Raw genomic sequence first — 14793 nt, 5'->3', positions numbered from 1 at the left:
TGAGTCATGGGAGTTTGGTCATATTCTGTTTCCAAGCAGGGCTAGAGTTTGTGGGTGCTTGAATCATTGCTAGTGTTTATACCTACAAAAATAGAACTGCCATATGATCCAGCAATTGCACTACTAGGTATTTCCCCAAAGGACACAAAAATACTGATTCAAAGGGATACATGCACCCCGATGTTTATAGCAGCATTATCAACAATAGCCAAACTATGGAAAGAGCCCAAATGCCCATCGACTGATGAATAGATAAAGAAAATGTGGTGTATATATATATATATGTATATATACATATATATATATGAATATTACTCAGCCATCAATAAGAATGAAGTCTTGCCATTTGTAATGACACGGATGCAGTGTATTATGCTAAGCAAGTAAGCCAGTCAGAGAAAGATGAGTACCATATAATTTCATTCATATGTGGAGTTTAGGAAACAAAAACAAATGATCATAGGGGAAAAAAAGAGAGGCAAACCAAGAAACAGACTCTTAACTACAGAGAACAAATTGATGGTCAACAGAACTGGGGTGGGGTTTGGGGGATGGGGGAAATAGGTGATGGGGATTATGGAGTGCACTTGTTGTGATGAGCACTGGGTGTTAAATGTTAAGTATTGAATCACTAAATTGTACACCTGAAACTAATATTATACTGTATGTTAACTAATTGGAATTTAAATAAAAGCCCCCCCCCAAAAAAGATGGATAAACAATATCCTATTTGCACTTGTTCAGTCCACCAAGATTTTTTAGGTCACCCTGAGTCCCACTGCAGGCAGACTTGTGCATATGAATTTCAAGAAGGTAAGCCATTTTATAAATAAGCTTATTTGATGCTAAAAAGGCATATACAATTGTTACACAGCTGTTGAGGTGATGAAGCTAAAAAATGATGTTCTTTTTTATAATAGAAAGTATGTTTTATGGAAATGGGGAATATATTATGTTTTATGGAAACAGGAAAATACCTTTTCAAGAACAAACTTGGTCTCCTTTCAGATTCTCTTTTAACTTGACAGTCAGACTTTATTTACGTGATTAGAACTACTATCCTTTCTTCCAAATGTCTCTTGATTTCTTAAGATGCCCTGCTTCACCAGTAAATTATTTTGTATATTCATTATTCTTTGCCTGTGTTTCCTATTTATTTTCAGTTTTTCATTACATTGTGTCCCTAAGAGCTTTGTACCAGAGATTTATTCATCAGTACGAAAATTTTATCCCTCTCAACTTTATTAGACTATTTTACAAACTTAAAAACACTCTTCTTTTTAAAACATATCCATTAATAGTTTCTAGTAATTTCTTACACTTTTCCTTAAAAACTGAATGTCGTTTGTGTTTTTCTTATGACATTAGCCTTCCCGAATGACTGAAGAAAGCCATCAGACATGATGGTTATGTTTCTATTTTCTAGTCCCTGTATTTTCTGCATTTACAGATTATGTTTTGTCTGCTCAACTTTTTTATTTTTTTAGAGAGAGAGTGAGAGAGCGAGAGAGAGAGAGAGAGAGAGCGCGCGCGCACGCACTCATGCACACGGAGGGGGGAGGGGCAGAGGGAGAGGGGAGAGAATCCTAAGCAGGTTCCACCCCCAACACAGGGCTTGATGTCACGACCCTGAGATCATGACCTGAGCCGAAATCAAGAGTCAGACACTCAACTGACTGGGCCACCCAGGCGCCTGGGACATGCTTTAAAGATATGTATCTGTGCCACAGTTTCCTAGAAGCCCCAGTGTGAGGAGGGTCCTTATACCCATGCTCCCCACCCCCTCTGGCACCACGGCTCCTGGCTTTCTTGTACCACTAAACAGGCACACGCCACCACTGTCCTACAACAAAGGTTATCATAAAAGACCCAGGACAAGTCTCAGGTTCAGAGGCTAACCTCTGGTGCCATAACTACGTGTTCAAAAGTCCTATTATTTACATCCCTGACCCAAGGGCCTAGTAATTCATTAGTTGTTACAGGAAATGATTTCTCAGAATCATCCAGCTCTTTCACAGTAATTCTGATTTTAGCAATTCTATTATGCTGTGTTTCATCTAAGATATCCAGCTATGATCAGATCATTACCTGGCTTTTTCCTTCTGTTTCTTTTCTTTTCTTTTCTTTTATTATGTTAGGTTAATCACCATACATTACCTCATTAGTTTTTGATGTAGTGTTCCATGATTCATTGTTTGCATATAACACCCACTGTTCCATTCAATACGTACCCTCTTTAATACCCATCACCAGGCTAACCCATCCCTCCACCCCCCTTCCCTCTAGAACCCTCAGTTAGTTTCTCAGAGTCCGTAGTCTCTCATGGTTCATCCTCCCCTCCGATTCCCCCCCTTCATTTTTCCCTTCCTGCTATCTTCTTCTTGATAGTATAATGTATTATTTGTTCCAGGGGTACAGGTCTGTGATTCAACAGTCTTACACAATTCACAGTGCTCACCATAGCCCATACCCTCCCCAATGTCCATCACCCAGCCACTACTGGGTATTTCCTTCTGTTTCTGATCATGAAAAGGGGGGGGAAATGCAATCTTTTCCACACTTATTTGATCATTAAGTGGGTGTGTGTTTAGTTTGCATGGAGAGGAAATGATGGTTTAAGACTGAAGGTGGAGGGATCACATTGACAAGGAGAAATGTGCCTTCATGTTTTAAAGGCTGGGAAGAAGCCGGTGCTAGCTTCTCTGCGTCTTGAGCTTACTTTTAATGATAGCCCATGAATCTCTTGTCCACCTATTTTTCTCAGGAGTCTTGGAGCTTTACAACCAAGTCATAATATCCATGGAGCAAAGAGCTGTCTTCTAAGCATCACCTGCACAGATGATTAAGATCTGTGTATGTATCTGGGCCCCAGTGGTATCACGGGGGAATCTGACAGTAAGAGGAAAAATGGGTCCCTGATTGATTTTATTGGAAAATTTCCAAATTGGTAACCTATGTTATCCAGTTTATGCCTTAGTTTAAAATAATCAAACCACTGAGTCATGCAAATATTGATCGATCCTGGTCCTTGACAAAATAATTTAAACACATCTGTGAATTATAGGTTATAGCTAATTCCTGATAAGCACAGACGAAGGTAGAAAACATTAGCTTAAATGATTAAAATTTGATAATAAACATTAAAATAAGATCTGATTTAATTATGTGCTATGATGAAGAACAACCATGCAGATATAAAATAGTTACCTAATTCTGACAGTAGATAATATGAACACCTTTGAACTTAATGTGGTGAAGTTGTCCCTTCCCCCGACAGGCAGTTAGTCACTGGTCCATGAGTGAGAAAATCCCCCAAAACATTTGAGTATTAAATATAATCCATAAAGAGCAGAAAAAAAGTCTTCCATCCATCCTTGCTAAGTGTCCAGCCTTAATTTAAAGATTGGACATAATTTCAACCAGTAAAATTTTATCCATGGGATTTCTGTGACTCCCAAGTGGTTCCTTTTTTATTTTTTTAGAGAGAGAGTGAGAGAGCGAGAGAGAGAGAGAGAGAGAGAGAGCGCGCGCGCACGCACTCATGCACACGGAGGGGGGAGGGGCAGAGGGAGAGGGAGAGAGAATCCTAAGCAGGTTCCACCCCCAACACAGGGCTTGATGTCACGACCCTGAGATCATGACCTGAGCCATGATTTGGGGCTATAATATATATGTATTTCCACACTTAATTCTCAACTGGGAATTATCCAAGTTCCTTTTCTTTGAGAATTAAGTGTGGAAATACATATATATTATAGCCCCAAATAAACTAACCCATATTATCTCAAACCGGCCATAATAATTCCTTTTAGATAGCTTGTACACAGAAGAATAGGTTGCTCCATAAAACTGGCATGGAAAATTATAAAATATTGCTTATTTTTATAATCTGTGAAAAGAAGTTAAAACACCATTTTCTGAAACCCAGGTAGAGGACTCATTTTTATCACTTGCCAGAAGAAAAAGCCTCTTTCATAAAATTGAGCACCTGCCTAAATTCTAAATTCTAAATCTGTGTTTACATGGATTTAAAAACCTCAGTTAAACTGCTGGAACAGGATGGAAATCTCCTTCGACAAGACCTGGGGGGAATTAACAAAGCCGGAGCCACACACATCCTATCTTTGTCATACCTTGTCAAGTCAGCTTCCCTCTGGCTCAGTTAGAAGTTCTCAAACTTCACCTTGCATCAGATTCACCAGGGGGAGATTCAGACAATGTTGACCCCACTCCTAGAGCTTCTGATTCTGTAGATCTGCGGTGGGGCTCAGAATTTGCGTTTATAACATGTTCCCAGGTGATGCTGATGCCAGGGACCCAGCAGAGAATGACTGCTCTGGTTTGAATTCTCTAAGAAAGAATATTCTTTTTACAGGAGAGTACTTCCATATTTATGCTTCTATGCCCTGGGAGTACTGGATATATTAACAGCCATTTAGATCATTTGTTAAAAAACGTGGCCACCGTTTGGAACCACCACACGGGCCACGTCTGAAGTGGGGGTGGGTGGGCTACCCTCTCTCCTAAAGGGTCTGGTCACTTCGCTCATGGCCTTCGTGCTGTGTGGCTTTCACCTGCACTACAAAGATTTTGGTTTATTTAATCCCTTGTGAGTTGGCTTTGCAGCATGTTAAGATAGCGCCCTTCTGTGTTTAGGGAAGCCGGGTTGCCTAATCTAAAACCCTGTATAGATGGTGTGAGAGGAGGCTCAAAGCAGGGGCTGTCAGGCTCTAGACAGCCTGACAGGCTCAGCCCTTGCCTGGGTTCGAAGTCCAGCTTGGATAATTCCCAGTTGTCAAAGAATTGTGAAAGGAGGGAGAAAAATGGACATGATTTATATTCTTCCTACTTTTGCACTGGGGATGATTCATGGACTCGGGGATGAAAATTACAGAAATGGTAGACTTGGTGGTAGGAATAACAGATTCATTCAGTTATTTGGGAGCAAGTGGCTGGTGGAGCTCAGCCCAAGAATCTGAGGTTCCAGAAGCCAAGAACCACGGCTTTTCTGTATTAATTTAAAGGACAACGAGGGAGTGGTTGGCTCCATAGCTCAGGGGTTAGAGCACTGGTCTTGTAAAGGACAATGAGGGAGCGCAAGAATGAATTCCAGATTTTATTTATAATAGCTAACCTTTATTATGTGCTTACTAATGGCCATTTTGCAGAAAGAGAGGCAGAGAGAGACACTGACTAGTATTCTATATTGTTACCAAGTTTTGTCTTGTACCTTTAGATGAAGTCAGTTACCCATCAATCAGATGCCTCAAAATCGCTATATATTAAAAAACTCCACCTCAACTTACACTCTCATTGGAAAATGCCACCATTTTTAAGGATAACATGTATCCAAGAAGCCTAGTCCCCTTTTTTTTCCAGTATCAAAGCCAAGAGACCAGTCAACACAAGAGAAATCTTTCCAAAGAAACACAGAACCATTTGATTAATAAACTTGGAGAAAAGAAAGCATAAAACAAAAAAATAAAATTCAAAAGATTTACTCTCAAATGAAAACTAAATATCATCAAACCATAGGAAAGATTATGGATCCGTGTTTTTACTTCAAGCTATTTCTTAGGTTACTTTTTACATTTTCTTTAGTTTGCTCTTCAGAGAAACTGTATCTTTAAAACATTACAATGAGATTTGCCAATTGGAAGGCTATACTCAAGAATATGAGAGATAATACAATTCTTAAATAACATTTGACCAAACCTTTAGGACACTGAGTCATGCAATGGAAAGAAGGCCAGCCCTGTGCCGAGGCTGCATGCTGAATCGCCTGATTTGGCACTCTGTCTGGTACTACAGTGGGTTCTTCTTTCAGAATTAAGCGGTTCCATAAAAAGAGACTGTTCTTACCCTCATCCTTCCATTCCTTATGGCGGGCCCATCTTCTGCCAATCTCAACACGTACAAATCCATTTTGTATTCTCTTCCTCCACGAATGCTGAATCCAAATCCTTTGGCTCCTTTCTCCATGTCCACAGTGAAATAATCAAAATCCTTTAGAGTTGGGGAGAAAATGGAATAAACAGTTGTTAATATTAGAGAAGCTTCTGTGGTCAGTCTCTCTGTTCTTCTCTCTTATGGTTAATGTGTCCCCAGTGACGTAACATTGTGAGAAAAAGTAATCTGATTTCACCATCTAGTAAAAGGCAAGACGAGATTCCAAAGGTTCAAGAAGATCTGAATGCAGTTGCTTTGGTCATTAAAAAAACCACTGTGGGGGTGCCTGGGTGGCTCAGTTGGTTGAGCATCTGCCTTGGCTTCAGGTCATGATCCCAGGGTCCTGGGACCGAGTCCCATGTCGGGCTCTCTGCTCAGCGGGAGGCCTGCTTCTCCCTCCTCCCTGCTTGTGCTCTCTCTCACGATCTCTGTCTCTCTCAAATAAGTAAAATCTTTAAAAATAAATAAATAAAAAACTACTGTCGAGCGTGTTTACTTTGGTATTCATCCATTTACTTGACTGCATATAGGCCTGAGTGATATTATCTCTCCTTTGAGTTTTCTCATTCACTGCTGTTGAGTACCATAAATAAATGTATCAGAGTTGTGCTTGTGTGTGTGTGTGTGAATTACAGGTTTGCTCATTAGGAAACTGAAATGTAATGGGGTCTCTGAGGTACCTGGGGCTGCCTGTAGTCCGCCAGAGGGTACTGCCTAGTGTCCGGGGAGTGCTGCCTGTAGTCCAGCAGGGGAGGCTGCCTGTAGTCCAAGGGTGGGGGTTGCTGGTAGTCCCCCCCGGGGGGCTGCCTGTAGTCCAGCGGCGGCTGCCTGTAGTCTGTGAACGGAGGCTGTCGGATGTCCGGTTTCACATCTTGCCTCGCTTTTACTTCTGACCTGTAACTAAATAAATGGAAATGGGATTTGCTCCGGTAGCTCAGCGTTCTGAGGAGATTAGAATGATCACATGACCTCTAGGCACGTGTGGGCCACACCTCTTGGTGGTCCTTTTGCGGGTTCAGGACTTTGAGAAAACTATAGATGATTAGTATTATTTTAAAATCTTTGACAAATGCCATACCGTATACATTTCATGTGGCTCCGTAAGAAATCCAGGTAAACGTGACGGCTCTACCAGGGCTTTGTGGAAAAGGACTCATGGATACCCCTCTCTGACTTTGCTTACTTAAAAACTTGCACAACCGTAGCAAATCTAGGGAGCTAAACACTTAACCACATCTCAAACTGTCAGTCTGTCTCAACACCAGTGAACCAACTCTATCACCCTCTCTCTCTCCCACACACCATTCATTACTTCATGAAAGCACAACTGAAGTGACCTCTAAATACTCTATAAATATATAATTAAGCGCTATTTTAACCTGCTAGGTTGGGTCTTTTTGACTATCTTTTAAAGGTTAAAGGAATGAGAGCAAAGTCTAATTATCAGCTACAAGTCAAGTAGAAAGTCACCGGGTCATTCCGAAGAGCAGAAACATATTATATAGAGTTTAAATATTAGGCTATAACTATCAGATCAGTATCAGGTGCTATTATCAGATACTATCATGGCCGTAAGACGAAAGGGAAGGCAAATATGTTTATGTCCAACATTTGTCTCTTTCTTATTTCCAGATATTACTTACAGTAGCCCCCCACCCACCCATGGGGGTTACATGCCAAAACCGCAGATATTACTGAACCCTGTATAGACTATGTTTTTTCCTATACGTACATACCTATGATAAAGTTTAATTTATAAATTAGGCACAGTGAGAGATTATCAACAGTAATAATAACATAGAACACTTATAATAATATACTGTATTAAAGTTATGTGAGTGTGGTCTCTCTCTCTTTCAAAACACCTTCTTGTCCTGTACTTACCCTTTGTGTGATGATGTGAGCTGACAAAATGCCCGAGTGATGAGATGAAGCGAGCGTCATGACCTAGGCACTAGGATTACACTGTGCAGTGTGAGGCTAGGCTATTACTGACCTTCTGGCAATATGTCAGAAGGAGGATTATCTGCTTTCTGACTGTGGTTGACCTCAGGTAGCTGAAACCATGGAAAGCAAAACTGCAGATTAAGCGGGGGCTAGTGTACTCACAAATAAATACAGAAACCAGAGCTGTTTGTTTAGTGCTGTTCTGTGAATCCAAACTGCTCTAAGCTGAAGGGGTTCCCAGTTCCAAAAGGAGACTAACATAGCTAATGCCTGCCATTGTGGGATCATTCAGAAGGTAAACTGAAAAGTTATTCCTATAGCATAAAGGCCACTTAATTCTGTAATTCATCGTCTATTGTCACCGCCACGTCCATAAGGAGCTGCTCAGAAATCCAGGAAGATTAAAAAGAATACATTCTATCTAATGACAATTTTATTTAAAATTAATATAGAGGGTTTGAGGAGTTGAGAAAATATTTAGGACCAAGGAAGAACTCAAATGTGTCAGGAAAACAGGATCAAAACCAGTAGAATTTTTATCTTTAAAATCAGATTTTTTTTTTTTTTTTTACTGCCTTATGGTCTCACTGATGCTGATTACGACTAAATATCTTTAAAAATCACTCACCTGAACAACTGCCATTAGTGCAATCTAATATTTGGTGAGGACACACTAAGAATGTCCAGCCATAGATGTATTTATTTGGGGCTTTTGGAAGGGGGTTAGTAATGTTGTTATTTCAATCAACACTTTGAGCAGGTCCCGTTTGTTACTTAACCCTGCAGATGGGACACATTCCTCTTGGGAACTGCACAATTTGGGCTTTGCTTTATACCTCAGCAAGGTGTCCACTCCCGGACTGGGAGTGTGCATGCTGAGAATGGAATTATTTAAATAGGCTTTGAATACGATGCTTAACCGCACAAATGCATGAGTTAAACAAAAGGAGCCCAACTGGCCAGCATTTGTTGGCATGTGTTGATGCCTTCCTAGAAAATTGTTTGGTCGATCAGACGTCACTTTATTTTCACGATCCGGGTGGCAGAGGTATGCCAGAGCCGTCCCATGCCCCTTTTCCAACCAGATGCATCACGAGGTGTAGCAAAAGAGGGTGACACGTAGAGTCTCCCCAAAGACTCCGCAACAGCCCCAAATAGGACCTGTTAAGATGCAACAGCTGTTAGCCATGCCGGCCTCCTGGTGCTCCCCCTGCATTTGACCCCAGGGCCGAGGCTCAGGATTTTACGTTGAATTGCACATTGAAGAGTCTTTAATAAGGAAAATATACTTAATTTTTTATGAGCGTTACTAACTTTTAAGTGAACGATCAAAAATTATGTGGCCTTGAACGTGTGAAACACTATTTTCAGGAAAACTCAGGATTATTAAGAAAAAAATATAGCCTCTTTAAACTTCCTTTACTCATGAAAGAAGGTCATCGGTGTAACTCTTTGTAGTTATTAATTCCATTATTAAAGAGATTTTAGAGATAATAAAACCAGATTTCTAGTGGTAAATTCTAGCAGAATTTTAAGGTATGAGCAAGTTCCAGAACCAGGAAACACTGCCCGTGGTAGGGGATCTTGTGGTGGGATTTTGCCTCATGTGGGCCTTTTAAGAATTCCATCCAGCCTTAAGCATCTAGGGTTTGAAGTCTGTGAAAGAAGTCAATTTCCAATGCCTTTCCACTGACCTTGCCGTGTAAAACACTGTCAGATATTAATTGCCCTTGCCGGGGAAGGTGAACTCTGTTATTTATACTTTGTTTTGAAATATATTACATAGTGCCTCTTTCATTGTTTTCAACAAATGCTTCTCCTGTTTTGCTCATGTCCATATTAAAACTATTTTGTTCCCTGAGCATATACCAAAAGGATGTTAAGGGACAGATAAATAAGGAGAGGTGGGCAGGGTGTCAGTAGGAAGCCAAACTGAGAGTAAATAAGATGGGCTAAAATATTCAGCCATCCTAAATTATAAAACAAAAATTTGCAAACAGATTGCCATTTAATTTTCTCCCACCTTCCCGGGGAACCTGGCTTGATTTGACATGGAGGTAGGGGGGCACTTCCTGTACAAATGAACTAATAGGAGACGCATCCCGGATGCTTGGCATACAAGCTATCTTGGAGACATCTCTAGCCCGATCTAGAGAAAGGCAAAGAGTTCCTTATACCCTGACCATCTTTAAATGCAGCTAGGAACATGATTCTGGGATCTCTAAGATTATCAATCTCTTCATTCATAGGTAAACGAGCCACCTGCTAAACAATCCACAGTGAAGCCAGGAAACCAGGGCGTCAAGAAAGGTCCCTCTAGGAGTCGGCACTTTCCAGGCTTTTAATATTAGTGAAGCAACAATAGCTAAGAACTCTGGGAAAATTCGTTGCCGATTTATAAAAATTTGAATCAGGTCAATCTGTTAATCCCCGGATTAGGAAACATTTTATGCTGTAGTCAGGACAAAAAATATTCCGAAGACTGTTGCTTCTCTGCTAGGGGCCAACGAGTCCCACTTGTGAGCTAGCAGCAGTTGGGGAACAATCGTGACCTCGCCCAAGTGTTATTCTCCCCACTGAACCGTACCACCCCAAAGCCAGAAGCAAGAGCCCACGTCCAGGGGAGCCTGACTCTGGAAAAGTGAGATGGAATTGTGGCTGGGAGATTAACAGACAGTGGCAGAGCCATCAGAAGAGTCTGAAGCTGGCTCAGAGACAGCGGGCACTCAGCCCCTTCCTCCTGAGTCTGAAGGGGGTCCCGGGGAAAGCCCGCACAATCTGCTGAAACAGCACACAGTGAAAGCGAACACATCGGTGGCTTATTACTGAGGCACCCAGGACTTAACTCCTTTACAGGTGGTCAAATTCTTACCTCCCTATCATTTGCTTTACGGTCTTAAGTCTTTTTCCTTCCCTGAAATAGATTAAACCCATACGCAGCTGAGGACAACAGACATTTCCCTTCCCGTGAAAGCAAATGGGGGAGCTCCGAGTAGAGAGAGCAGGGCTTTCTGGAAATAACACCTGTGGCAGAGGGAAAATATTTGCTTTGCAACTGCGTGAGTGATGAACCCACAGAGATCTGGGACTTGGAAATTGGGTCTCACTTCATCTTCACCAACACGGGAGGCAGGAGCTGGGAAGCAGATGTTCAGAAAACATTAAAATTATGGAAAAGACCAGTGAGGGTTTTATACACGGAGATGTTCCTGTGGGTTGTTCTGTTTTTCTCCTCTGAGAGAGGGGACACAGCATGAGAACATGTCTTCATCTCTTTCTTTAATGGCTCAACCTAACCCAGGTTCCCTGTCACACACGAGTCACAATAAGAAGACAGTGCTGTTCTTATAGGGCATCCTTTTCTCCTGGAAGTTCAAAGTGCCTTATTTACATTAGTTCATGATGTGGAATGGAAGAACCTCATTAGATCATGGTAGGAGGATGTAAGGCAAAATGCAGTAAAAAATGCTAACGTTTATTAATGCTTACAAGTCTGTCCACACTTGCCCCTCTCCATACCAGCATTATTCTCTGAGCCACCACCTTCATTGATCCCAGGACATCGGCAGCCATCTCTAACTGCTGAATAACCTACATCCACCCTGACCAGCCTACAGTCAGCTCTCCGGGTGGCCAACTGAGAGGCCTTGGAAAGCAAATCCAGTGATGTCACTCTTCAGCATAAAACCCGTTCCAATGACTTCTCACCACACTTAAGATCAAAATTTTTGACATGCTTACAAGACCCTGTAGATGGGCCCCTAGCACTCTCACTGGCTTCATCTCAAACCATGTTCCCTGACCTCTTTCCTCACTACGTTGACCTTTGGCACACTCCCTCCTGCCAAAGGGCCTTTGTCTATGTTCTTCACTTGGGACTCTCTTCAATGTGCTCTTCAGCTTAGTTAGCCCTGACTGATCGATAATTGCTCGTCACTTCTTCAGGAGAGGTTCTCTTAATGTGAAGAACAGATACTTGTATTTGCTAATAAAATCACACTTGTGACTCACACACAATCTCAAAATCACAGAAAAGCGCACATAGCGATTTCTACTTTATGGAACTTTCTCTTCTGCCTGTGTCCTGTCCTGTCCCAAACTCTCCTTCTCCCCACCCCCCTCACCTCTCCGAGTCAGAAAAGCCAGGGGAAACTTTACCTATTTTCATGTCCTTGTGGCTGAAGTGGCTGAGGAGGAGCTGGTTGGGCAACAGGACTGCTGGGGGTGGCCGGGCTTGGCTGGGCCAGAGGACTCTGCTGGGCCATCGGGCTCTGCTTCTCTGAGCTGGGCGCCGAGGCTGGGCTGTTGAGCTCTGCAAAGGGGAGCCAAAGTGGCAAATGAAGTCAGGTTGGCATCTGATAAAGGGCAAGAGGTGGCCAAAGGTGGTAACTCTTTGCCGCCTCAGAGGACTCAAGGCTTTGGTCATTTCAGTTTCCATTAGACTTTAAGATGGCAGGTTAAACTTATCAATTATCCAATCAAGTTCCAGTACCATTCCCAGAATTAGTATTATGTCATTAGTTATAAGTGTTGCCGAACAAGGTTATAAACAGAGTCTCCTGTCATTTTGTCTGGAGAAAAGATTACGATTAAAAAAAAAAAACCTGTTAAAACAATGAAAAAATAATCCAAAGGAGTTAGCTCTAAAACATATTCCATTTTTCCAGTGTTGCCCCCTGACAGAAAACATTTAAGCCACTACTTTTTGGTTGTAACGACAAGTCCTACTGGTATTCCAAAGTTTGGATAAGGAACTAAATATAACCGAAATAAATGCTTTTCACAATCTTCTCTCTAGTTCCTTGTTAGTCTTATTGTTTAATAACCCCCTGAACTCCATGGTTCTTCAGAAAAAAAAAAGAACATCGGACAGAAGAATGTTTACAAAGTTGTTCTTTGTTAAAACAGCTTCTCGGATTTTCCTGTAATAGCATCACATGTTCAACTGAAATTATCTGTGTATGATGTGATAGAAACAGGACAGACATATTTCAGCCTGGAGAAAATGGAAAAGCGAGTCAGATTTTTAGTGAGCAATCTTGCTTAGAGTTAATTTCCATCGAATATTTTAGACATAATGGTGTCTGCAAATAACAGGTTTTGTTCTGTTCTTTTTATTTGGTTGGGTGATCAAAGGGAGGCAATCTATTCCTTTACAAGCCACTCTTCCCCTTTCTTCTCTGACAGCCCAAATTTTAAAATTTCTTTTCCCCTGGAAGTGTTTCTCAACCTCAGCACTGTTGACATTTTGGGCCAACCCATCCCTCTCCATGTGGGATGCTGTGATCCACTCACCAGTGAGCTCCAGGGACTGTGTTCTGGAACGTCATTAGTGAGTCAACAGCTACAAACCAGTAATGAACCCACTGTGTTTGGAAACGGTGACTTTATGGTGAATGGGTACTTAGATCCTTGTGGCCCTCAAGGCATGGCTGTGAGTTGTGATGCTCACTACTCTTCAAGCCTCAGGGGGGAGTCCTTATACAGAGAAATTCAAAAGACTAAGTGGGAATTTAAAATTCTTATCAGATGCAACGTTTTCTAAATGAGCTCTCTTTATACCACAAAACTTCCTCAAGCTTTTCAAAAATCAATCTGACTTTGAAGAATCCTCCAGAGCTTAACTGTTAACATGAATACTTTTCTTTTTTCTTTTTCAGATTTGTGACTCTATCATCTCTGTTGAATGGGTTCTGGCTTAATATCACCAAAAAAACAGTACTCCCGGGACCACAGGGGATGATTTGAATAACCCAGTGTCTTGGGATTCACACTATTTATCTATAATGTCACACAGCTTGATCCCTGAATGAAACTGGTACTGAGTAAACGGGATCTGCATTTTTTCAAATGTGGAAATAAGAATCCACTTTGGCCACTCTGGCACTCCCATGGATGGCAGCCTGGCTCAGGCACTCACCCTCCTGAGGAATGATGCGGAGGGTGACACTGAGACCTGCGTCCTTGATGAGCTTCACGATGTCTGCATGAGGCATGTTGATGATGGACTGGCCGTTCACTGCCAAGATCCGGTCTCCCACTTTCAGTTTTGCACAACGATCTGCGGGACTCCCATCGATGATGCGTCCGATTTTATGGGGCACAGCTAGAACAATCCCCAACAGAATCAGATATCAGGGGTGTTCCCAACACATGTTCTATCTTTGAGTCCCAGCCCCACAGGAAACAAAGCGATGGCATAAATCTTCCTTTCATCAGTAAATCTGCCTTTTGAGATCATAATCACACCTGTGAAAAGGGGTCCTGTGAGATCAGAATTTCTAAATTCAGGTCCTGTGCAGTGGAACTGGATGGACCAATTCCAAATACATGGACCAGGGGTTCTCACACTTCCAAGCATCATAATCACCCGAGGATTAAAAATACAGCTCTCTGGGCCTTACCCCAGCCTTGTCCATCAGAATGTCTAGGCAGCAGGTGAGAATCATGAATTTTTAAGAAGCTCCTCAAGACATTTCAAGACATACAAAATTTTGAGAACTGCAGGCATAAACTATTGTGAGCTCATACCATAGAGACAATAATCCACAGTTTCAGAAAGATACAATAAATGCCAAGAATTTAATTTCTACCCTTTTCCATTTTACTGAGAGAAGAAAACAGGGAAGGAAAGAAATCTACATTAACATGGGCTGGCAGCTGGTCAAGAAGCTATGCTCAATCTCCCATCAGTTACTAAGTTTCAGTTTCAAGGTTGATGCAATTTTCAAATCTTACCTCTTCTTTCTGATTTACTTTATTAAGTGGTGCTGTGATCTTGCTAATGCCTGATGCATAATATATCTCATCAAATCTAAGATGCCATTACAACCTACTTTTGTTTTAGGGGAAGAAAGAAAGAAAGAAAGAAAGAAAGGAAGGAAGGAAGGAAGGAAG

General features: G+C 41.6%; 1 protein-coding gene across 3 annotated transcripts in view; it reads right to left on the bottom strand.

Moving 5' to 3' along the window:
• Positions 1–14793, bottom strand: part of MAGI2 (membrane associated guanylate kinase, WW and PDZ domain containing 2) — a 1320571-nt gene that overhangs the window by 94812 nt on the left and 1210966 nt on the right. For all 3 annotated transcript variants that reach the window (XM_032401138.1, XM_032401137.1, XM_032401139.1), the window contains exons 17-20: positions 13817–14002; positions 12055–12208; positions 6630–6849; positions 5863–6006 (exon numbers count right to left, since the gene is read on the bottom strand). In XM_032401138.1, the coding sequence (XP_032257029.1) occupies positions 5863–6006; positions 6630–6849; positions 12055–12208; positions 13817–14002 (704 nt within the window). The remainder of the gene's footprint in view (positions 1–5862; positions 6007–6629; positions 6850–12054; positions 12209–13816; positions 14003–14793) is intronic.

This window comes from Phoca vitulina, unplaced genomic scaffold (genome assembly GCF_004348235.1).
Source record: "Phoca vitulina isolate PV1807 unplaced genomic scaffold, GSC_HSeal_1.0 scaffold4, whole genome shotgun sequence".
Lineage (NCBI taxonomy): Eukaryota > Metazoa > Chordata > Mammalia > Carnivora > Phocidae > Phoca > Phoca vitulina.
The sequence above is the reverse complement of the archived record's forward strand: the minus strand, read 5'-3'. Positions and strand labels throughout refer to the sequence as shown.